Source organism: Rhinolophus hipposideros, assembly GCF_964194185.1.
Source record: "Rhinolophus hipposideros genome assembly, chromosome: 25".
NCBI classification, from domain to species: domain Eukaryota; kingdom Metazoa; phylum Chordata; class Mammalia; order Chiroptera; family Rhinolophidae; genus Rhinolophus; species Rhinolophus hipposideros.
Genome location: NC_138071.1, coordinates 16,796,010 through 16,822,952, shown reverse-complemented (window position 1 = coordinate 16,822,952; position 26,943 = coordinate 16,796,010). Strand labels below are relative to the sequence as shown.

At 38.6% G+C, this 26,943-nt stretch overlaps 1 protein-coding gene across 1 annotated transcript in view; it reads right to left on the bottom strand.

Moving 5' to 3' along the window:
• Window positions 1-26,943, bottom strand: part of EXOC4 (exocyst complex component 4) — a 644,300-nt gene that overhangs the window by 600,404 nt on the left and 16,953 nt on the right. The window contains exons 2-3 of the mRNA XM_081038731.1: window positions 24,996-25,185; window positions 14,261-14,455 (exon numbers count right to left, since the gene is read on the bottom strand). Coding sequence (XP_080894857.1) covers window positions 14,261-14,455; window positions 24,996-25,185 — 385 coding nt within the window. The remainder of the gene's footprint in view (window positions 1-14,260; window positions 14,456-24,995; window positions 25,186-26,943) is intronic.

Genomic DNA, 26,943 nt, shown 5'->3' with positions numbered 1-26,943 from the left:
TGGAAAGACATTCCGTGCTCATGGATTGGAAGAATCAACATAGTTAAAATGGCCATATTACCCAAAGCCATATACAGATTTAATGCAATCCCCATTAAAATCCCAATGGCATTTTTTAAAGAAATAGAACAAAAAATCATCAGATTTGTTTGGAACCACAAAAGACCCCGAATAGCCAAAGCAATATTAAAAAAAAAGAACAATACTGGAGGTATCACACTCCCTGATTTTTCCTTGTACTACAGGGCTACAATAATCAAAACAGCTTGGTATTGGCAGAAAAACAGACACATAGACCAATGGAATAGAATTGAGAACCCAGAAATAAAACCACATAAATATGGACAGATAATTTTTGACAAAGAAGCTAAAAACATACAATAGAGGAAAGACAGCCTCTTCAATAAATGGTGCTGGCAGAATTGGATAGCTACGTGCAAAAGAATGAAACTGGACTGCTATCTGTCACCATGTACCAAAATTAATTCAAAATGGATCAAAGACTTAAGCATAAGACCTGACACAATAAACTGCATTGAAGAAAACATAGGTACTAAACTTATGGACCTTGGGTTCAAAGAGCATTTTATGAATTTGACTCCAAAGGCAATGGAAGTAAAAACTAAAATAAACAAATGGGATTATATGAAACTGAAAAGCTTCTGCACAGCAAAAGAAACTATTGACAAAATAATGAGGCAACCAACTGACTGGGAGAAGATTTTCGCAAACAGTTCCTCTGATAAGGGGCTAATATCCAAAATATACAAGGAACTCATGAAACTCAACAACAAAAAAACTAACAACCCAATTGAAAAATGGACAGAAGACCTAAAGAGACATTTCTCCAAAGAGGATATACAAATGGCAAATAGACATATGAAAAAATGCTCAACATCGCTAATCATCAGAGAAATGCAAATGAAAACCACAATGAGATATCACCTCACCCCAGTCAGAATGGCTTTCATCAACAAAACAAATAGTAACAAGTGTTGGAGAGGCTGTGGAGAAAAAGGAACTCTCATACACTGTTGGTGGGAATGCAGACTGGTGCAGCCGCTATGGAAGGCAGTGTGGAGGTTCCTCAAGAAATTACGAATAGAATTACCATATGACCCAGCAATCGCTCTCCTGGGTATCTACCCCAAAAATATAAAAGCATTTCTCTATAGAGACATGTGTACGCCAATGTTCATTGCAGCTTTGTTTACGGTGGCCAAGACATGGAAACAACCAAAATGTCCTTCGATAGATGAATGGATAAAGAAGTTGTGGTACATATACACAATGGAATACTATTCGGCGTTAAGGAAAGATGATATAGGAGCATTTGTGACAACATGGATGGATCTCGAGAAAATAATGCTAAGTGAAATAAGTCAGACAGAAAAAGCAGAGAACCCTATGATTTCACTGATATGTGGTATATAAACCAAAAAGAACAAGACAAACAAATGAGAAACAAAAACTCATAGACACAGACAATAATTTAGTGGTTACCAGAGGGTAAGGGGGTGGGGGGAGGGTGATGAGGGTAAGGGGGATCAAATATATGGTGATGGAAGGAGAACTGACTCTGGGTGGTGAACACACAATGGGATTTATAGACGATGTAATACAGAATTGTACACCTGAAATCTATGTAAATTTACTAACAATTGTCACCCCAATAAAATTAAAAAAAAAAAAAAAAAAAAAAAAAAGATTATAGGGCAAGACGTAGCAGATGAAAGATCAAATAGACAATATACAGTTAACAGTTCATTGGTAAATGCTCTCTATACATCAACTCACAAACAAAATATCATTCATTCTTGCCCCAAATGATCTCTTCTTTCACCTCCTCGAGTTCTCAGATACACCACACTATTTCTTGTGGCAGATTACTACATAACAAGCCAACTAAACGTATATGGAATCTTTGTGACACATATTTTCAAAAATAATTTTTTGGGGGAAAAAGATACTAATAGGGAATTTTTTCACCAAACACCAATTACTATCTAACAGAATATTGATATTCCACTCAACACAGTTGGAAACTGCTCATGTAGACAACAGAAATCTGTTTTGTTGTTGAAAACAACTATTTCATTTAGGATTATGAAAATAAGCATACATTTACAAAACATACTAACACATAATATTGAACAGGACAGCATGTTTTGCTATTAGAAACCTACCCATTAAGAAAACAAATTCCAAAAAATATTGCCACAGTTCAAAAAATATGTCAAAGGTACTGTTAAAATGTATACAATCAAGAATCGTCTGGTATTTCAAAAATTTCTACCTCGAGGTGAGACATAAGTCTACAAGAAAATAAAACTTTGTAATTAGGAATGATAGTACCCATAAATTTTCTTCCCCAAATTTCTATTTCTCAATTTCATTTTAGTTTAAATTAGGAAATTATTATTTCATAGTTAAGTGTTTGTCTTCTGCCAATCTTACTTAAACTGATTAGGTAAAAATATCTAGTTTGGGGCTTTAATATAAATAAATGCAAATGTTCTGGAGAAACACCAAAGTTGGCCATTCTCAACAACTGCTTCATTGAAGAAAATGCTAGGAAGGAAACTACTGGTCTTTTTCATTTTTTAGTTGGGGGAGGTGAGATACACAAAGGTAAATGACATTAACAACTGTTTCTAAATAGAAGATACAAGCCAAAAACAGAAGACTCTTAAGTATAAACAACAACAACAACAAAAAACCAACCTGATAAATTAGCCATCTGCTAGCAAATGAAAATGCTTATTTTGGCAACAATATTCCCTAAGAAAGAAAATGTTTGCCGTTGTGAACTCCAAAACAAACATTTCCTTCAGGACTCTGATAATTCCACAATGTTTTACCACTTCTCAATAGATCAGTTTGTCTCCTTTAAGGAACCATTTTTCTAGTAAGAGGACATAAACATCCTGAAAATGTTGCCTAGGCCCAACTTACAGAAGCAATTAAAAGATATGAAATTAGACTGTTCCAGAGAATTGATACCGTCTCCTTACACACACACACACACACACACACACACACACACACGTGTATATATACACACGTATATGTGCGTATATATGACACACATATATACGCACATATATATGACATCATATATATCACTATATGCATACATATACATGTGTGTGAATACACACACACATACATAAACACACACACACACACACAGATGGTGCCAAAAAAATGTATACACATTTTAAGAAAGGAAAAAACTGTGTTAAAACTGTACCATCCAATATAAACCGATAACAAAAGATCAACACAAGTTATGTGCACACATTTTTTTGGTACCCCAGGTATATATGATACAAGGAAAACAAACTTTTAAAATCTTTGTCCACAAACAACAAAGAAACAATCCTGGGAACCCAGAAGAGGAAGACCTTTTAGGCTCCAGCAGGCTCAGCTCCGCCAATGATTGAAGGCCTCAGGGCTATTGACAGTTGGGTATTTAAGACAGACTTCCCAAGAAAGCCACAGCAGCAGACAAGGCCAAGTGCCTGGAGCAAGAACTCTTCCCCCCCCCCCCCCAATCCTCAGCCAGTAGCTAATCAACAGTGATCAAATCAAGCAATCAAAAATGGCCCTTCTTAAAATCAGCATGCTAACATAATATTGATCCGACCCTTTCGGGGACCCCTTCTCCCTCAGGAAACCCAATACCTATAATGCAGACTCAGCACGCTCTCACCATGAAGAACAGGATGCCGTCTACCTCCATTCTCCCTTCATTACTGCCAGGGTTATTGCGTGTTTTTATTTAATAAACCTTCATCAGCTCAAATGAAGGGTTGTTATTAGTTGAGCTAACAGCCAAATGATAATGCTCGGGAGAGATATCAGTGCTTGTTGGTGCATTAACAAAGAGAGGAGAAGGGTTGAGGTCAAGCATGTGTCAATGTAAATGAGGCGATATTAGGTACTAAGGGCTTAATGCAATAGACTGCCTGGGAGATAATGGAATTTTCAGGATAAAGCAAATGAGATGAAGTTATTGATAAGTGAGTGAAGGGAAGAGGGCTATAAGATAAAGCCCTGTCAAAGAAAAGGCCTTTTACTTGTGAATTTCATCTTCAAAGTGTATCTCCAAATCTATCTTAGAAAACAAAACTCAAAAGAGATCAAATGTGACTTCTAGCTTCCTGAGAGATATCCTATTCCTGCTGTGAAACCCAGACTCATTCTAAAAGCGTAATGTGTTATTAAGTTATTCTTAAGCTTTCTTTGGAGCTCCCCCCTTATTTTTGTTTTCATTTTGTTTCCTTTTTTTCTTAACCATCAGGACACATTCTACCACAAATAATTCCCATATTCTATTAAAGCAAAAATCTTTTTTTCCTCTTGTAAAGCAGAGAGGGGAAGCCAGATCTTCTAAGATATTCCATCAGCCCAAGCCCCACAGAATGACAGTATCTGAGAAATAACAGAATTTTCTATTGTGAGAGAACTTTAAAGGTTGTCATGACTGGAGTCCTGCCCCAACTTTACAGGTAAAAAAAAACAGAAAAGGAAGGCCCAGAAGTGCACTTTTTCTCCTTAATCTTTATTTTTTCTTCCAAATTATCAAAGTAATATATGCTCAGTCTGGAAAACTTGAAAATACAAAGGAAAAAGATGATCCATATTCTCAATCAGCAGATAAAACATTTTAAACTTCTTCAAATCATTTGCCACACAAAATTTTTACAAAAATACTGTTATTTTTAAATATGATTTTTTTCATTTGGCAATATGTTGGGCACATCTGCCATCACTAAATACATGATTTTTAGTATTTTTATACCATGTTTCCCCAAAAAGAAGACCTAGCTGGACCAGCAGCTCTAATGTGTCTTTTGGAGAAAAATTAATATAAGACCCAGTCTTATTTTACTATAAGACCAGGTATAGTATAATATAATGTAATATAATATAATATAATATAATATAATATAATATAATATAATATAATATAATATAATATAATACAATACAATACTGGGTTTTATTTTACTATAAGACTGGGTATAATATAATATGCTTTTTGCTCCAAAAGACACATTAGAGCTGATTATCCGGCTAGGTCTTATTTTCGGGGAAACACGGTACTAGTCTATGATATTATTCCACAAATGACCGAAACCAATTACCTATACTTAAGTAATTGCTAATTATTTTTACTTCCTTAAATCTTACTATGATAGTTATCTTGTATACATATTTTTGAACACATAACAATTAAAAGTCTTAATTCTTTCTTTAATACAACATTCGAGAAGCAGAATTCCAAGTCCAAAGTTATGAATATGTTTAGGGCTTCTGATGCATAACATCAAACTAAGAACCATTTTTTGTTCTAAATGGACTTAAAATAGACCTGTACACAATTACTTTCCTGATTAAATTAAACTAGACCCAACACCTTATGAGAAAGAGAAGACTCAAAATTGCTTATGGAAAAAGCTCCCTTCAATTCTCAATGCCCATCAGTGCTCCATAAAGAGCTTCAAAAACCTAGGTTTCTACTCCAAAATACAAGAAACCACTAGGAAAGATACTCTCATTTAACAAGTATCCCAAAGTCACTTACATTTGTCATCTTGTTATTCTGGGACAAGAAAAAGTTACAGAACAACTCTCCTCTTAAAGAGTTGGCAAAGGACGTGTCTGAGAATCACTTCAGACTCACACTTAAATCAAGACAATTCTCCCACACTGCAAGAGCCCCAAATCCATCAGAAACGCTCAGCACTTATACACAGCTCTTTAGTAACATGAGCTATTAAAATCCCACAAAAGAATGTAAGAGGGATATGGCTTTTTTTCTTTCTTTTTTTTTCTTTTCTTTTTTTTTTTGTAAGAACTAGGCAACCACAAGTAATTAGTACTGGGATGAATCTCATAGAAAACCTACTTCTTTTACAAGCTCCTCCTATCTGGTCAAACCAAGCAACAGCTCAGGCCATCATCAAGTTGACAGAGGGGCCTCCCATGAACAACACGCATTGTCATCCGGGGCAATTCACACATATCTAGAATCCTCATCTGGCCACAGACTGAGCAGTCAATACCCTGCTCAAGCAAGTCCATTGTGAGGCTGAAGCCAGAATATGACACAGGGTGTCAGCAAAAGACATGAATATTATTACTGACTTAGATCATTCCTCCTACAGACTAAAGAGTGTGTGTGTGAGCGCACGCACAAGAGCGCACACACACACACAGTGATAATCTGATTAAAGTAACATGTATGTATCAGTGATGGAAGCACTAGGAGAGAAATGCTACTCCATGCAAAACAGGCCCAGACGACTGCCTTTTCTTTTCACCTAGCACGCGCTCCGTGATATGACCAAGACAATGCTACCCACACCGTGTCAAATTTGTATATCACCTGATAGTTTGACAAAGCACTTTACCTGTACAAAATCTCATTTTTATTCTCACAACCATTCCATAACATGCACAGGGTAAGAATTTGTATATCCACTCTGAAGGAGAGGACACTCAAAAACAGGAAGGGAATGAGATTTATTTGTCTAAGCTCACAGAACAGGTGGATTGTTCGATTAGGGCTGGAATTAAGACCGTCTGGCTTTTAAATGCCTCTTGTTTGCACTATACCTAGCCACCACCTGTCAATAAATACATTTTTGCTCCAATTTCAATCCACAAAATCCAGGCAAGAAATCAAATAAGAACCCACAGTAAAAACACAGGAATCAGCACCAAGATGACAGACAGCTCTGAAGAGTCCCAAGTCAGCCCCAATCTGAGAGCATTTACTTTATACGTTACACGGCATTCAGAGTGACCAAACAACCATGCTGTGAAATCAGAATAAAAGTCCAACACTCATCAGCTCTATCCAGAAACTGCAATAGAGGAAGGCAACAAAGCACCATTTGTACCTGCAATGACATGTACACGCATGTGAGCACAATGGGATGTCTCTCCTCTGCAAATACTTGGTTACCAACAACTGAGAGCTGGTGTGGAAGGCAAGGGCAATTAGTTTTGCTTTACTGCATAGCACGGGCTGTACCCTACATCAATGGCTCCAAATCTGTCTATGCATTGGAATCACCTGGAGAATGTCAACCATTGCTGAAGCTGGTGACCCACCCCCAGGAATTTCAATGTAATCAGTCTAGGGTGTGACCTGGGCTTTAGAATTCCTGAAGCATTCCCTAGTGTGCAGAGTCTGAGAATCACTGTCCCACAGCCAAGGGAGCCAACTGAGAATTGCTGAACCCTATGAAGTTTAGTGCAACAAAACAGAATTTCTACTTGGTTTGAAATAAAAGGAGCCACTGAGGAGCAGATCAAGGTGCAAACGCAAAGCAAACGCAAAGGGAAAGAAAGCTCATACCATAACCTGCTGCCCATCAAACAATGTGGCTTTTCGAAACCCAGGCCTCCAAAACCAAATCTAAATAAAAAGGGCATCGAGCAGCAAGAAACATAGTTGCTACAAAGCCCTGTGTTTTTACTCTGTAGGAGAAAAATAAAGCTGACTACTAAGACTACTCAATTTTGGACACAAAAACAAAGATTACTTGGCTCATAACTTTATTTTCAGCTTTTCTTAAATCTTTTTTGAAAAGAAGATGTAGGTGTTTGAGGGGACAAAGAGGTCCCCAGTTGCAGGGAGAGGCAGCTACAGCTGACCACCCATCTAAGTAGCAAACCATACTATCCCACCCCAGGCCTCCTGGGCCCCTTTGTTTTATCACCAAATGAGAGACAGTGTTTATCTGTTCATCTTCTGTCTCCACTGCCGGTGTGTGAGCTCCTTCAAGGTTAAGACCACCTTCACAGACACATATACACCAACAACACAAGTGATCACAATGGCGTCATCACAGTCACTTATCTATCAAAACATGTGCCCGATGCTTTCCTGATCAAGTATTAGCACAGAATACGGTATCGGGCTCTCCACGCAATGTTCTACACTAGGAACAGATGGGCGTTAATGGCGGCTATTTCATTATTGATCGCTGATACATTTTTTATCATGTTGTAGAGAAATCAATATGGAATACTGAAACATTGTTGCAGAGTCACTGAACCACTTTCAGGATAAGCACAGTAAGTTCACCAGAATGTTCCAGTTCCTAAGAGTCATAGCGTTTTCACTTCCATCCCATTTCCAGAGTCAGAATGAGAAAAAAATAGTGAGATCTCAGAAACTTCCAAGCCAGATGAAAGGGATATGTGTTTTGGCCCCTTTTTGTCTTACTTGTACATTAATCATTTGATAGTGCATGTATGAGCACCCCTTCCCTAGCCACAGTCTGAGATAAAAATTGTCTGTTTCCTAACGACACACTTTTCCTGGCACCAAGAGACACAACCTCATCGGTCCATTATCTAAGCACTCACAGAATAGTTTAACATCAAGTGCTCTAACACTGAAACCAACAGTTTTGATGAGCATCCTCCAACAGTGAACTGGCTTAGATCTAATTGCCACATTCAGCAGAATAATACATTTAATTAGGAGTAATTTTACAACAAACTGATCTTGGACAGTTTACCAACAAATCACACTGCTTCCAGTTAGACAGCCAGTGGGTACCCTACGAACATGTACTTGATGGAGGGTGAAGAGATCACTGATCACTGAATCTGAAATTTGACCATGCCAAATACCCAAAACAGCCGTCTAGAACTTTGAGGTCTCAGTCGTCCATTAGTGTGTGTGTTAGAGCAGACGAGGCTTCGGAGAAAAATCCTATCCCTGCCTGCAGTAATTCTTTTGAATACAATGTAAAATAGTCTTGCATTCTGTCTGTCCAAGGAATCAAAAATGTTTAATTGGTGAGCTACGTCAACTCATATCAGCTCAAAACAAGTCCACCTCAGAACATTTTTTGAGATTATAACATGGGAGCCAGAACCACATCGTTTCTTACAGTATCAGTAAAAGTAATCAATTCATTATAAATAACACTTCTAAGCACTTAGTATGCATACTGTGACCACTTCACACGTATAGCTTAATTATCACTTAATCCCTTCCACCACCTTTGGGAGTATACATTATTTCAACTCCAACTGTCAGCAACGTCAAATTAAATAATTAGTCCCAAGTCATCAAGCTAGTCAAGTCAAAGCTGGACGTAAGCACAGGTCCATCTGACCCACAGTAAGACGCATGCGAACATTCACAACCTTGATTATTTGAAAATACTACACACATCCTTTTTTTTTTAATCATAGGGACTTAGAAAACTACGCAACGAAATGGCTGCCTTCCTCTCTTTATCCCAGATGCGGCCACGTTCTCAGTGTAAGTGATTTCTCCACACCGTTCTCTCAGCGAAGCACTCTGGGATCCTCTGGGAAGAGGCAGCTACATAAATATAAGTTATTATTATGATTGTCACAATAATCTTTATCTGACTATACAGCAGCTATGGATTCGTTTTTAAAAGGCGTATATAAAAAAAGAGACAATATGATTAAGAGACATTCAAAATCTCTCCAATCTCAGGAAGACTTAGAAACGAAAAAATTATTTTAGTCACAAGCCTTGCGACTGTCAGCTAAAGTGCCTCAAAACTCCTCGCACTGGCTTGGTTCCCACTGATTGAATGCAATTATGAATTGACTTCTATGGGTTGATAAATCAGAACTTGTGTAAGTGGTTTTCAAAGCTCATCTGTGCAATTTTAGTTTGATGCAGACTTCCACACAAATTTTCCTTAAAAAAAAAAGTTCATAAAAATGTTAACTATCATGAAATACCTTCCTGGTGAGCTCATGCCACTGGGAAGAAGCTGCTATTCTTATATTAATAATTCTTCCCAGAATTAATCAGTCATTGTACATTAGAACCAGCAGCTGGAGTGTTTTGAGTGATAATGAAACCTGTAACAAGGCATCTTCAGCCGTCTTTTCAAGACAATAAGGGAATTAAAATTTCAATTTAAATGCAGAGGTTTGAAACACGCTTCACTGGCAAAATTACTTCAATTAATGTGAGTGGAATACAAAGGACAGACTGCAGAAATGCGATGCAGCAACCAGAAATTATGTCATTAATGTGCGTGCATCAACCCAGCACAATGACTGCAAAGGTCTCATTTAAACCGTACCTATCACGAAGCTACAGGCTACAATATAAATCAAGTCTCTGATTCCAACGTGAGGGATACAGGCTCCTTGTTGGATCACGCCGAGCTTTTTGTAAGTTAACCGCAGCTGTTTACCTTGAAGAAGGAAACAAAAGGCCATGCCTATTTGTAGACATTCTCTGTCATGACAATTTAATTATTTTATGCAATAATCAGGTTATTATATCAAAAGGAGAAATAACTATCCCATCGAGGAGCCAAGGCTAATGCTATCAGACCAGGCTAATGGTGAAGCAGGAATTGCAGGAGCTGACAAGAGCCATGGGTCACCACTGATTTATTTACTCTGGATTTATTAACCTGAGTAGGGATTAAATTACTGGGCATCTGCCTGAAAATAAAAATGCAAAATCTTCTGTTAAATGAATCCAAGGAAATCAGAGGGTTTTGAAAGACTGGATTATTTTGTCTTCACTTTCCTCTGATGTCTTTCAGCAAAGGTTTCCATTTGGACCCTGCAGATGCCTTAAGCAGATTTTACTTCTAAAAGCACATAATCTTGGGGAAAGGAAATGTGATTATTTTTTCATATGAAGTCCAATGAAAGAGCAATTACAGACGGTACTATTCACTCTTATAGACAAAAGGCCAAACTGAAGACTATTTCCAACCTTTTAAGCACACCTTACATGCTACTTCCATTAACTCTTCCTTTTATATTAGGATATGCCAACTCCCCAAATCATGCAAAGCAACTACCTCATCTGGAAAAATGGGGATGATATCAGAAACCTATTTCTCACAAGGTTGTTGAGAGAATTAAATGTGTTAATAAAGGTACCATACTTAAAATGGTACCAGCACCCAGCGATGCTCAATCCATATTATTATGATTACTATTTTTGTTGTTCATTTAAATATGGCAAAAAGGAAAGATTAGAAACTAGAGAACCTTGCCATTAAAAACAAAAACAAAGAAAAAGAAAAAAAAGGAGGAGAAAAATTCAAACCAGAGCTCCTAGAGAGAAATCGCCTTTTCTGTTTAGTGGTATGAAAATCTCTCACACAGTTACCCCCGTGGCTATGATCTGTGAACTGTGGCTACATGAGCTATCCTATGCTAAGTACAGGACAGACAAAAATCAGGAAGATACAGCCCCTGCCCTCAAAGACCTACCACACAAACTAAAGCAATGTTACAATAAAATACACACAGCTTATGGAAACCAAAAAAGGCATCTATTCACATTTAGTACACAAATACGCACAATTTTTTTTAAAGTACCTAATTACCTGGGACATTCAGAGACTTGATGAAATTTGAACCAAGTCTTAAACAATAAATCGTAATTTTCCAGGTGGACAAGATTGGGATTAGTTTCAGGGAAATATGTGATCAATTAAAAAAGAAAAATCTATTGCATCCCAATACATCAGCAATAAATAACTAGATATTATAATTAATAAACCCATTATTTTTAAAAAACAAAAAATATGATACTCAGAAATAAAACAAAATATATGTAATAGAGTATGTCTAAGAAATGCATTACTAAGCATTATGGTAAAGCACATAAACGAAGACTTCAATAAATGAGAGACATACCCTGTTCACTGCAAGACTTGATATTACAAAAATGAAATTCTCTTAAATGTAATCAAAATCCCATCACATTTTTTGTGGAACTTAACAAGCTGATACTAAAATTCATATGGAAGAGTAAAGGGCCAAGAATCGCACAGACAATTCTGAATAGCAAGGTGAGGGAATGTCTTCACCTGCTATCAAGACATATTATAATATTATAGTAATTAGAACAGCATGGCTTTGGTGCAGATACAGATGAGATGAACTGAACAACATAAAGAGCTCAGAAACAGACCCAGGCACATATGAAAAGTTGGTATGTGACCAAGAGGGCATTCAATCAGTAGGAAGTGGATTCAGTAAATGGTCTGAGTCAAGTGGCTACTTATAGAAAAGACAAAATTAGATCCCCAGTTCATACTATATAAGAAAATAGATTCTAAATGGATTAAAGATGACAACATATATTCTCATGACACTGGAATAGAAAAAAATTTTTCTTAAAATAAAAATCACAAAACAAAGGAAAAGGGAGACATTTTATTGTGTTAAATTTTAAAATTTCTTTGTAACAAAAGACTTCATAAACCAAGTAAAAAGATATATCACCAACTGAGAGAACACACTTATAATCCATCTAACAGACACAGGATTAGTATACAGAATATATAAAGAACTACAAGTAGAAAAAAGGAACTGCTGAAAAGTGTATCTCATATACTCATCCTTTTCTGAAAGTGACTGGTCTTCCTTCCTACCCCACTCCCTAGGCTCCCCACACCCCCCAACCACAGAGTTTTAGTTAGAACTGACAATCACAGTACCCAAGCTAGATCTAAGCCTGTATTTCTGAGTTAGAAAAAATGACTATTTTCCTCTGCAAAGCTGAAGAAATGAAGGCTACAGGCTGCACCGCTTTTTCTCCTGCCCACGTGTGGAAGAAACATCCACAGGAGAACAATGAAGAAAACAGGCAAAAGAATATACCGGTGGCATTCCATATATACGCCTGTCCTTTTAGCAGATTGGTTACATGGGTAAAGCAATTTTACCTAAGCTAGCTATGGTTAGACTTCTGTAACTTGCAACCAATAATTTAAAGAACTATTTAATGAGATCCTTAAGAAAATGGGTCAAAACAAGGACAGTATTCCTTAGCAATTAGCTCTTAAGTAAACAAATTAGCCCTTAAGTACTAATACCATAAAACAAAAATCCTAAAAGGAACATAAGGAACACAGAAGTAAATTCTAACAACCCATTTTTAACATATGGCACTTATTTAAAAGCAGGCCCATTACAAAAAATCGTGATTCAGATGTCTATATGCTAACTATATGTAAGCTTATCTACTCTGATCACTGAATCTTGATAACTGAGCACATATATGCATTCCTAAGGCACAAACCAAGAGTAAAGCTGAAAGGTGACTGCTTTTTTTCTGTAGCTACCCTATGGTCATTATTAAGGAAGATCTCACTAAGAACAAGATATTGAAAGTAGCCAATTCCCAAGAGGAGATGTTATTAACCTCCTCCTGCTGTGGAAACTGACTCCTCACTCTCATCACATGGCCAGGTTTTGATATATGATAGAATATCATGGCACGTCTCTAGGTTACCAAACTTCCTTACAAGCTTCTTAGGAAGGACTTACAGCAAAATTCTTCTTGAAAGTCGAAATGCATTAGAACCACTAGGAGGATTTAACCTGTTTCTCCCAATTCCTCTCAGTGTTTTGTTTCCAGTATTACAGCCAATCTAATTTGGTAAAATACAGATAAAGGACTTTGACCTATCATGGAGAAGAAAGTCCCAATACAGCCCATCTGCTACTGAGAGCTTCTGTCGTCTTCAGACAACTCTGAGTGCGATGGAAGTGGGGTGTTCAAGTGAAGTGGGGAGGGAGCGAGAGCAGCCCTCTCGGAGGGCCCTGGGAAAGTTAGGGCAATAAGAGAGCGAGATGTGTATATTTTATTCATCTTCTTGATGCTCAGCCACATGCACCAGCAGTTGCAACCTTCTCTGAATTTTCATTTCTAATTCAAAAAGCAGTAAAATGGACTAAGATAGATTCGACAGGCTAGGCTGGGCCGTACTCTTACTTGCCCAAGTTACTTCCAGAATTATTCTCCCCAAGTTATTTTCTTTCTTGTCAACGTCAAAGAAAAAAAATATATGGTCCCGATGTAAAACTACTTTCAAAGAATTTGCAGAATATCAAGTTTATACATGTCCTAAAGTTCTCGTGCACGCAGCTTTCATTCTTTAAAACGGGATTTCTTAACTGTCTTCCTCTGAAGCTAAAACACCTCTCATGACTATTCCAACATGATGAAATACTGATTTCTTATCATTATATTTCCTGCCATTGCCCCGAAGGCAGACAACACATAAATAATAAACGTCAGCCGTTTTAAACACTGGAATTAGGAAGAGAACCAGCCAGGCTTCACCTGCAAGGGCTCATGAACCCCAAGAGGGCAGTCTGTAACGTGCAATGTGAATCACGGAATTCAGAGAGAACATAAGGAATGCTTCGCTATCTCAGCAGAAACGGCCGTGAGCGCAGGCATGTCTCTTACCAGCATGTCGGTGGCACTGAGGTAGTGCTTGTTGGACATGCACTGCTCCAGCTTTTGGGGCACCTGCTTGATATTCTCAATTTCATCCAGTAGGTTCAGGACATGCTTATGTTCAATTCCTTCAATCCACAATTTCCGAAGCTCATCCCGTTTGCAATGCAACAGCATCTTGCAGGAAAGCAGGTTCTCTTTGACCTACAACAAAACAGATTGGGTCTTGGGTGAGTCCCAAGTGTTGCGGGCCTACACCCATAATCTGGTTAGTGTTCTTCATCGGGACTACCGTAAGTAACAGGTCCTCGTTCCTCCTCCCGTTTATTCCTCTGGCTTGGACTGCTTTGAAAATTCTAATCCTGGTTCTGACACTGACTCACTCGGATACATCTCCACGTCTCTGTGTCTATATTTTCTCTCCTGTGAAATGAGAAAACTACACTAACATACCCTTGAGTGAGACTAGAAAAAATTACTTTGGATATAAAGCACTCTGAAAACAGGAAGTACCACACTGATGTTAATATATCTAAAAGGGGAATGACTGATATGAGAGTCCACGCTATTGTTTCTTCCCCATTCCTAGTCAGCTGATAGGTCACTTGGTCCATCCTTCCAGATCAAGAACTTCAGATGAACTTCACAACGAGGGAACTGGGCATTCATCTCAACTGACTAAAAGGAACCTAAGGTTAATTTCCAGAAAAGAGTCCACACATTCAGAGAGAATCTCAAAATAAAAGGATTAGAACACACCAAAGATTTTTTCTCATGTATTCTGATTTTTAGACATTAAATAAGACAATCACAAGCATTCTCATACATCTACACAGTTTAGTGACAAGCACAGTCACAACTTAACAAAACGGTGGGTTGGGGGAGCAGGAAGGGGCGGCACAACGTACATGATGAGGATATCTTCGTTTCTCACCCTAATTTAATTTTGACAACATGGAAAAATAAAGAGATCAAAAGAAAATAAACTGTGAAAAATGACCTTTTACAATTCACAGACTACTGTCATACACTTTTGACATTCCTCACTGTATTTTTATTTGAATTAAAATTTATTATTTGTTTAAAGTCTTATTTTGGGGGCTTTGGGGGGGTTATGCATAAATACATCTCCAGCATACCATCTGATGAGCTTTAGCAAATCCATTCACCTGTATGTTCCAAATTATCAATGTATAGGTTATTTCCATCACCCTAGAACGTCTATAACATTTCTGATAACTGAAAATCTGTCATCTCCTACAAGATTTGGTGTGGTGGTACACATACTGACGCTATATTTCTGGTGATTATGAAGCTAAATTTCAACATTTTTCCAACATGGAAAATATAAAGACAGAACGCTAAGATTAGAAAGTTTCTTGGGAAAGCATCTCATCTATTCCTACAACTTTAGGGTAATACTTTTATGATATTTTGCAATGTAAAAAGAGTCCTGATGGGGCTTAAAGGAATGATTATCAGTTGCAGGGGGGAGGACGTCAGAGACTCCTTTGAAAATCTGTTGAAGATGCTCCCAATTATTTGTACTCCTTCCTGAAATCCCAACAAAGTGATAGCAAAAGAATGTTTTTTAAGCACAAAACACCAAGAGAGAGAATATCAAATAAAAGATGGCAACAAAACTTTGGAAGGTGGCACAATGACAGTGGGCACTAAATGAGCAGAAAAATCTTAGTCTGGAGTGGGGTTTGCTAACACTGAAAAGGAGGTGTGAAGAATACTAAGGGATTAAAACTTTATATAAGGAGTATTTTGACAGGTAATTCCCTCCCCCTAATAATGGCTAAATAGGAGGTTTATGATCTGAAGAAACTGAATCAGAAAGGATCTGGACCAGGAAAGGCCAGATACAGCTGAGGGGAGGGTACGAGGCACTAGGTAAAAACAGGAGGGTGAATTCCAAGTGTGCTTATGGAACAGGAAGATTCTCAGTCCCCTCGAGGCCACCACTCTCCTTCCAGGGTTGGCTCCAATAACACTCAGCTTGACTTTTAATTCCAACACAGGAAACTTATGGCTTTCCCCTGGCAAAAGTGACCATGTGAAAAGACCTACAGATAGTGACATCTGAGGTTTCACCAAGGTAACTGCTGGGTCCCTGTGCCAGCATCACTAGACAAGACCCATAACTTGCTCTGAGCTTCCCATCAGTTTTGTAGTACCTCCCTCTTACATACAAATAGTGGGCCAAGGATCACAGACAGTCAAGGAAAGCCTGTAACATGGACAAATAGGAGTCAAAACAAACAGAAAGAAAAAACTACTGGAGGGGAGAGGGGGACCAAACAATGCAGGAAACAGTTTTAAAATAAAAACTATAATTAATATCCTTAGACAAAAATAAGATAGTCCAAAGAAACAAGAACAGGATGCTTCAAAAAAAAAACTCAATGACAAACAACTCTTCAAAATTAAAAATATGATTTTTAAAAAATCCAATAAAAAGGCTGGAAGATACCATTCAATGAATATCTAAAGAATAAAACATAAAAAAAATAAGATACAGGTAACAAGAAGATAAAAGAAAATGAGGGGATGGATACAAGAGATTCAATGCTTGCCAAAAAGGAGTTCCAGGGGAAGAAAAAGGAAAAATATGAAGTGGAGAAAATACCAATAAAATAATAAAAGAAAATTACCCAGAACAAAAGACATAGTTTTCACAAATACTCATAGACACAGACATAGTTTAGTGGTTATCAGAGGGTAAGGGGGAAGGGGGGTTGTAGAAGAGAGCAAATATATGGCGATGGAAGGAGAACCGACTCTGGGTGATGAACACACAATGTAGATGATGTAATACAGAATTGTACACCTGAAACCTATGTAACTTTATTAACAATTGTAACCTCAATAAATTTTAATTTTTTAAAAAAAGACATTACTTTTCAGATTGAAAAGGCACATCAAGTGTTCAGACAATGGAGTTAAAAAAAGACCCAAGCCAGAGCACATTATCCTGAAATATAAGAACACAAGAGATAAAGAGACAATTGCATAAAAGCTTTTTCTTTTTTTTTGGGGGGGGGGGCGTGTAGGGGGCAGAGAATAGGAACAAGACAAAGATTGTGAATCAGAATGTGTACCAGACATGCAGGCTCTCAAAACATAACCTTATATGCACCATATTTCAGCAAGCTACTGCAGAGTCTGCTCCATCAATACAAGAGAAAAACAGAAGAAACCAAGATCCAGGAAAGGGGGCCTGGGTGCTCCAATGAAAAAAGGCAACAGGAGTATTCAATCACTATCTCCAAGGAAACAACAAAAATCACACAAACAAAAACAGGATGCCGGGTGGCTGAGCTGTAAATACTTATGTAGTTATAATCAAGTAAGCATTCTCAACCTAACCTTGAAGAAGGGTGAAGCTATGGAGAGAGGGTGAAAAGAGAAAATAGGGTAGAGTGGGAGAAAGAGGGGGAAAGTGACTGATTCCTCACCTTCCACAGCTGGAAGTTCATATGCAGTGTCAAAAATAGAAAACTCAAGAAAAATTGTATAAACATATTACTTAGAAATATAGACATAAAAATATTAGAAAATAAAAACTGAAAGAGTACAAGTCAGTGCCTCTGAAGTGTTGGAATTGGGGCTGGGAAACAATGAGGTAGCGGGGTGCTGGTTTTTATCAGCATTTGTAGTTTTGTTTGATGTTTTGAAAACATTTCTCCAGGCCATTCCCAGATCCTCTTGGAGGTTTTTTTGATCTCTGGGTTAAGAAGACTACGTATTCAATCCATTACATTTTAAATCTTAGTTAAAAATCTTAGAATTTGATTTCTGACATTCTACTCGGTCCTTACAAATCTACTTGGTCCTTGTAAGTCTTAGCTTTTTCCTCTGTGTGTAATGGTTACTATAGAAACAGTTAAAAACAAATTTTATGTCATATAACACCCAACAAGGCTCGATCATGAGAGTAGGGGATAAACTTACAGAGTATAGGTAAAGCTGTCTGATTGGAAAGAAGTCCATGGCCTTTCACACTAAGATATACAAAATGTAACCAGCTCACTTCCCAGCTTTGCTTAGTACATTAAGGGAAAACAAAAAGGAAGGGTAGCATTGGGGAGGGAGGAGATGGTATCAGGCTCTGTGGAAAATGAGCATTGCTAAGTTAGTTAACTAAAGCTGCAGACATAAGAAGCTATAAGAACTTTTCATACTAAACTTCCCTGAGGCTTCGGTTTTTCTTATTAGAAAGTCACAGTCATGAAGAAATGTTATTTTAAGAGTTGGGATATGGGGGGCGGAGAGAGATATGAGTCAGCAATAACAGGGAAGAAATACCCAAATCTCCACAACATTATGCTGAGCAAAAAAAGCCAGATGCAAGGAGCACACACTGTAAGACTTCTAGAACAGGCAAAAATAATCTATAGTGATAATTACTTCGCACAGGATGGGGAGGTAGGAATTAAAAGCAAAGATGCAGGAGGGAAACCTCGGGGGGGAAGGTAACCCATTAGAGGGCACACACATTTGCCAAAACTCATTGAACTTATCTAAAAATACTACATTGTATTGTGTGTAAGTTATAGCTCAATGAATATGATTCTTGAAACAGAGAGGGGGAGAAACAGGACTATATCCGTCAATGAACAGTGACATCTAAATTGAGAGAGGTACCAAATTACACATTTATTTCTCAAATGCTCGTTCTACTGCTATAAATGTAGTGACAGCATCTTTATTTCATTCTATTTATCAAGAGATTTAAAATTGAAAAATTATGTTACTCTCTGCTTCTTCCTTAAATAAATCCAGGACTACCCAAGCTGTTCAAGTCATGACATCAAAACCCAAGTATAGAAATCCTTCCTCAAACACAAGTTCCTTTGGCTTCCTGAGAATTCCAGTAACTTCACAACTACTCCTGATCACGTGCCCAGCAACGGCAAGAATTTCAGTTTTAATACATAAGAACTGCAAGTTACTTTAATTAGAGACTATAAGAAAGAGAGAAAATAAGGAAAACAGGGCACAAGATGTTATTGTGAATAGACAGGTGAGATGGTATAGATTTTTGCAGTGCTGCCCTGGGAAAGATAAAGAGAGGAGGAAAACTAACCGAGGCCTCTGAATAATACTGTGGTAGCATTTGGGAGAGGAGGAACAGGGACATGTAGGAGAGGCTGACGGATACAGGTGGGCGGGGGGGGGGGCGGGCGCGGGCAGTGGAAAGCTGTAACTTTTAAGTCATAAAATCAGACAAGCACTGAATGTGGCTCAAGAATAAAGGGGGGAAATGCCTTGGAGTGTGCGTGTTACGTACAGGCAGTACAAATATGCAAGCACTTCACTGAAACTAAACTAGAAATCTCCTGAAAAGCTCTCCATGTATAAGGGATGGTAAATGAAAATTAATATAACAAATTATTCTTAATTTTAAAAGTACAACATATCATATTTTCTGTTTTTTATAGTCAAATCTACATATCAGTGTTTTCATGGGTGTTTTCTTGATGTAAATGTCCTCCCATTTTTTCCATTATCTTGTAAAGCACCTAGAAAGAATGAACTTCAGAAACACTGTTCACAATTGTTTAAAAGCCCTTTATAACTAAAGATCATTTTTCAATTACCCTCGAACTTACTTCCCACGCTTTTGTTCCCTTAGTTTTTCAGCTACCATTTTAAGGTGCTAAATTCTCAGAGAGCTTCCACTCAACCCTTTCCAAGGACAATAATACTTGGCTTTTGAGTTGCAGAGTCTGGACATACTACACAAACACAGACACAGTTAAACTTAATGGAAAGATGGCCTCATAGTTCTTGTGATTGCATTAAAGCACTGCAAACTACAGCCTAGAATTTAATTCTGAAATCTCATTATTGCCCACAGCTTAGCGTGTCCATTTCTAGGCTTTTCCCCTCTTTCTCCTACAAGGAGCTAGGGTGTTCCATCTTGTATGTGGGCTGTAAATAACTTCCTACCAAAACCATCTTGGTCCACTGTTGACTTTTTAAATATTCATTAAGGTTATTCTTCAGTCTAATTCTACCATTCAAGGTATACTGTCATACAGAAGCCACAAAATTATTGTAGTTGAATGTTAATTAATGAATGTTGCATTACTCAATGATTAAGTCCTAACAACTTCACTTGGACAATCATGCAGTTATTTCTAATTACAGGCAAGAAAAATGAGTTGAGCTTGATGTACCACCAATAGGGCAGCCAAAATTGGGGTGAAATGGAAAGTGTTTGTGTATACATCACAGCAGAGACAGGTATCTGTGTTTTCCCTTCAGCCCACCTGCTCCTGGGATAAGCATTAGATGGACTACTCAGTGTCTTTAAAGTAATCTGATGTCACCTCATCCACCTACTACACCACGAAGGAAGCGCTCAAATTCAACTACCAACAAGCATCACCTAGACAGCCCGAGTCCCCAACTTGTATCTCCGCATCTTCAGCTGTTTCCGTGCTGCTGCTGTATTTGTCATTGTATGAGAGACACTGGCAGAACCTACAGACTCTGAAGGTTTCTAATGCAATAACATCTCATTTTGACCAATTTTACAATGTATTCACCAGTAATGGGATCACCCAAGTATTTTCCTTATTATCCATATTACTTGACCTGATTAATCACACATGGTATTTTATTTGCCCTTTTTAATTTTTTTAATCTAAAAAAAATTCCAAATGGACTTGACTGATGTGAAAAACTTTGGACCATCTGGGAAGAGAGTTAAATTTGTCGACTCTGATTATCCCAGGACATAGATTCTAACAATGCAACATAAATTTATACATGAAACTAATAGCAAAATGGGAAATGAAAACAGTTCTGAGTTCTCAAGCTTTTAAAGGTAACAAAGCGGGGCGGCCGGATGGCTCTGTTGGTTCGAGTGCGAGCTCTGAATAGCAGGGTTACTGGTTCGATTCCCACATGGGCCAGTGAGCTGTGCCCTCCACAACTAGATTGAAGGACAATGACTTAGAGCTGATGAGCCCTGGAGAAACACACTGTTCCCCGATATTCCCCAATAAAAAAAAAATTTTTAAATAAAGGTAATAAAGCATGAATATGAACATTTTCATCTCCCTTGGTTCCTACTAAAATCTGTTCTCAGCACAGAAGCTAGAGTGGCCTTTTTCATCATATCATGTCATCCCCATGCTCAAAACCACACAATGGTTTCACATCAAACTCAGACTTAAAACCAAAGTCCTCATGAGGATCGAGACCCTGTATGACAGGCCCACTCGGCCACACCACACCCACCCGCTCAGCTCTCAGCTCATCTCTCTCCGGCCACTCTCCCCACTTTGCTCTAGCCCCACTGGCCTCCTTGCTGCTTCCCCCAAATTCCAATCATGTTCCTGCTTCAGGATTCTTTTCTATCTGCTATTGATACCTGCTGATTCTTTCTTCCTGAGGTGCTCTCCCGACGCCCTCACCAACTTAAGGTGATGGCTCAAACATAACCTCAGTGAAGCCTTCTCTGACCAATCTATTGAAAACGGCAACTCCCTGTTCTCCCTTTTTGTTTTGAGGGGTTTGGGGGCGGGGGCACCTCACTTCTTACCATTTGTTATACCGTATTTTACTTGTTTATTAATGTATAGTCTGTCTCCCCTGACTGGAATGTACACTTCCTGAGGACAGGAACTTTTTATGTTTTATTCACTTCTATACATCAGAGCCCATGCTTAGCGCAAGAAACACTTCATATACAGAGACTAATCAACGTTGTTCAGTATCATCCATTTTTCTGTCTCCTGCCATTAGCACGCAAGCTCCCTCAGGCCAAGGACTGGTGTTTTCCACTCTTACAGCCCCAGCATCTGAATCAGAAGCAGGCATGCAGGTGGCACTCAACAAATTCCAGGGGTGCCAAAAACATGTATACACATTTTATAAGATGTTAACTCTTTGGTCAATGCTGCTTAAGCAGTAGTTTCCCGTAATCAGAAGTGTCTGGACATTGACGGCAACCACGCTGAGCAGGCCTTGTCATTGCAGACGTCAAACATGACTTATATTCATCTTTTGTTATCGGTATATATTGAGTATTAAAATTTTAATACAGCTTTCCTTTCTTAAAATGTGTATACATTTCTTTGGCACCCTCTGTATTTATTGAACTTTTGGCAGACAGCAAAGAGAAAATTTCCACTCAGATCTATACATTCTCATCTTGCCTGGCTCTGAAATAATGTAGTCCAGTGATTACTGAATCATCGCAATTTTCACTTTAAAAATACACATAGCTCTACTTTGTATATAACCCAAAGTACAATTAAAAACCAAAATGACAGGGAAAGATTGGTGAGGAAGCATCAGTGTTTCCTTTGTGATAAGAACTGGATGAAAATGAATTTCACTTTCATTTTCCCCCAACATTTTCCTTCTCCCATTTATCAATTATTAAAGGCTTTTTTTTTTTTTGGTTGTTTTTAAGAGCTGTAGCCCTTTCTTTCTCTTCCCAGGTTTGAAACTAATTCATAACACAGAATTATGCGACTTTTACAACTGATATAAACACCAACTTTTCTGTTTTTGGTTTTCTTTTGCTCCAAACTCCGCCATACTTAAAAATCAGGATGATGAAAAGACCGTGGCTACTAACACAAATGCAAAATAATCAAAATGAGACTCTTTTCTAATACCAGCAAATGCTCTTTGGGCAAAGAGACTATTGACTCAGAGGGATGGAGTCCAGGCCGAAACCACTGCCGTGCTTCCCTGGAGATTAGGACAGAGTCCTTTCAACCAAGCAAACTAATCAGAAAACACCAATACCAAAAAGCCCCTCACCCTTCCTGTGATTACCCGAGGCAAAGCCAGAAGGTCAGCAGCTTTGTACATTCATGTTCTGACCCCTCTTGGGCTTAGAATATTGGGTCAAAATGGACCACAGTTTCCTTTAAATCTAGAGCAACCGATCTATAGCTTCACGTAGTTTCACAGATAAAGCCACGGGATGAACTCAGCACTGTACAGGCTAAGAAATACAGTATTCCTTTCAAAAATGCTCAGTTAATTTTAAAATGTAAAGAGGACAGCGTGTTGCTTCAAAAAAGGTTAAGAGCTTACTGATTGCTGGAACTGTACTCTTAGAGGCTGAAACACATATATCAACAGCATCCTTAACAGAGTAATTTATGTATCTGCTTACAAAATCATGATATAAGGTCTAGAAGACAGAAAACATATAAGAATGCCGTAAGCTCAGCTATTACTGGGCAGGAAGAGTCCAGGGAATAATCTCCGAACCAAGTCAACACCGCAGGGCAGTGCAATTCAAATGGTCTGTGCAGCACCCCAGAAGAGTGTGAGGGGCAGCGCCAGTGCTGACAAGAGGACCAAGCATGAGGCTCCAGACCACTCACCCAACATCAACAAGAAGAGAGCACCACCTCCCTTAATGTTTGGTGTATTGGGGTTCTGCAAAAGACCTCATTTTAAAAAGGGAAGGGATGGGGAACGTCACTGCTTTAAAAATGTCTGAAAACCAGAAGCAAGGGTTTTAGAATCGGGAGACCCAAGTTCAAATTCTAAATCTGTTGAATGAGGAAAAGAGGCAAGGAATCAGTGCTCAACAAGTGGTAGAAATTATTATTTATCCAAGAGTAGTACTAAAGGGTATTAAAGGAGTGACTCTCAGAATACCTGACCAAGAACCACATAACTATGATGTGACAACGTACAACGTTTATTTGTCCCTTGACCAAATATAAAAATACCCCTTGTGAACCTACTTTATCCTTTAGGCACTAAAGACATGGTACCCAGGAATCAAGAGTTTTTCATGCACCTACCACAAAAGGAAGGAGGCAGGAGAAGAAGTAGAAGGAGGAAAAAAGGAAGGAAGCAAGGAAGGAAGGAAGGAAGGAAGGAAGGAAGGAAGGAAGGAAGGAAGGAAGGAAGGAAGGAACAAAGGAAGGAAGGAACGAAGGAAGGAAGGAAGGAAGGAAGATGAGGGGAGAAAGAAAAACAGCTGCAAATTATGAAAAAAATAACAAAATAAAAATTAATACATACTTATCACTACTAAAAATGATATTCAAGACTTCTGGTATTCATAAATATTATATGTTTGAATAATCTGTAAATTAGATTTTCTTCACAAAAGTTATGTACAATCACTGCAGAGACATCACAACCAACTTCGCATTAGGTGGCATACTCAAAGGCAAAAGTTCAAAAAAATTTTCAGCCACTACAGCTACAGCCACACACACACACACACATACACAAAATGTGCATTATGAGCACATTACTGTGTTTCCCCGAAGACAAGACCAGGTCTTATATTAATTTTTGCTCCAAAAGATGCATGAGGGCTTATGTTCAGGGGATGTCATCCTGAAAAGTCATGCTAGGGCTTATTTTCTGGTTAGGTATTATTTTCGGGGAAACACAGTAAATAGACTGGATTCACTGTGACGGGAGCCTGTAACAGTAAAAGGCCCTTCAGTCCGAAAACAGTTGTGGCCTGTTTTCGTGGAGTTGTGGCCATTGCCTGGGTCAGTTCACGCTGCAGTGAGAAGTAATGGCAGGAGCCAAGGGCAGACACAGGAGAGGGAAAAGCCAGGCCGGGACGCCCTCTGCGACTCTCTGCAGGCAGCCTTTCCAGCATATGCATGCCCACCTGCATCAGTCCTGAAAGCATCCTTAGGGACCACTGGTTAAGGCCCTTAACGACGACCCAGGCACCTAGCTCCACGTGCTGCCATCCCCAGGCAGAGGAAAGGAGGCTCACCTGCTTGATTTTATTGCGGGAGTTGGTGATGCGCTCGGTGATGCTCTGATATGTGCGAATGGCTGTCGTCAGCTCCGTGTAGTGCTGCACGATCAGCTCATCCAGGTCCCGGTCACATTTCTCATAGGCTTCTTCAAGGCGACCCTTCTCATTTTCTCTGTCTTCAACATCATCACTGGTGGACAGAGTCCTGATAAAAGACAGAATACATCAAGCTGAGCCAAACAAAAGCAAAAAGGGAAAAAAGAGATGAGTTAGTGAACATGCGAGCACATTCATCCCACTCACTAGGCAGTTGAAACAAGTTACTAACAGAAAATAGGAAACCACCTTCATAGTCAATCTCAACAGAGCATCTAAATGGATTTGCTGGGTGCCTATCCAAGGAGCTTTTTCCCTTCCCTTTCTCCTTGGCATACCCATCTTAATCAGGTAGCAAGCAGCATGAACTCTGCAAGAGCCTGGGCAGGTGTGGGTTTGTTTGAATGAATCCTAATAATTCCTGCTAATTCCATTCCCCTTACTAGTAACAAGTCTGGCCAATGAGCCCTAAGGACTCCGAGGAATAGTCTGCTTGCAAGATGATGAACAGGAAGCAGGTCCCTTTACTCAACACTCAATATTGTTACAAAGCTGAGATACTCAAATACTTCAGCCATCTTACAACCATGAAGGAAAAGCCGAGAGAAATGCCAAGTTGCCCTTATGATGTCATTGGACCACCAAAGCAGCCAAATCCTACAGTACCTCAGGACATCCTGTTAGCGGAGAGAAATATCCATTGTTTAAGTCACTTGCAGTTGGTCTACTTTTAATTATAGCTGAAAGTGTACTAACGGACAAAATTACTCATATACACTGAGGAGCCACCATTGAAATAGCTCATTTAAATAACCTCAGTTTGGTACAGAGCCCCCAGCAGCCTGGAAGTAAGGTCATATTAACTCTAAAATCTGTTACAACAGCAATAATAAGCTATACTACTAGACGGTCTCTGCCATTTATTATTCTTCCAACAGCACTAACAAGATTGATATGAATCAACAATAACCTGGGAATGAGATAGATACGCTTATTAAAAATCTTTCAATAACTTAGTTTGATACATGGGCCATAGATCTTTGTTTCCTCTATTATTTTTCTTGGATAATTTTTTTTTAATTTAGTGTTATAATCAGTAACAAAGAAACCTTTTTCTCTTATCTGTTGGCTGCAGTAATTTAGACTTTCATTAAATTCCCTCAGATTTGTCAGCTTATACATTCAGCATAGTTTATTTCACTTACCTTTTTTTAATTTAGGGAGGGGGGTATTTTAGGCTCTCAATGATGGATGTAATCAATTATAAGTCCATCATTAGAACCGCTTTCAGAGATGGTCTATCAGCAAATCAATCACATATCCACTCCTAGATATTTGCATGCAAAATACTGTACAACAGACTTCTCCCAACTGTCATTTAGGGCAAACGATCTTAATTCATGAGCCACATAATAAATAACACTTCTTTTTCAATTTAGAGGGAGATTCAGCAGGCCAGCCTTTAACTTCAATCTAACTTCCGAAAAGAAGTTTGAAAATGTGTTACAAATGCCAAGAGATGAGATGGGGTTGGGGGGTAATGAAGAAAATAGTGAAGCCTCTAAGGAACATGGGGTACACTCAGGAAAGCAGCACACTGGGAACCCCAAGACATGGAGGAAGAAGGCCTTTCTCATGCCAGGTCCACTGGTGATCCTACACCAGACGACCTCCAAGGTTCCTCTCACCTCCCAGGTTACCTGAGGCACAAGTGTTTGAGTATTTGACTAATAAAGTAAAGCAGAGTGGGGAACTTAGAGGGGAATTTGGTTTCAAAGATAGAGCCACCAATATGACTTACAATATTTGCGTACAGAGTAGCGAAGCATGTCTTCCTGTTGTTTGTATGATACATAACTTTGCTCTT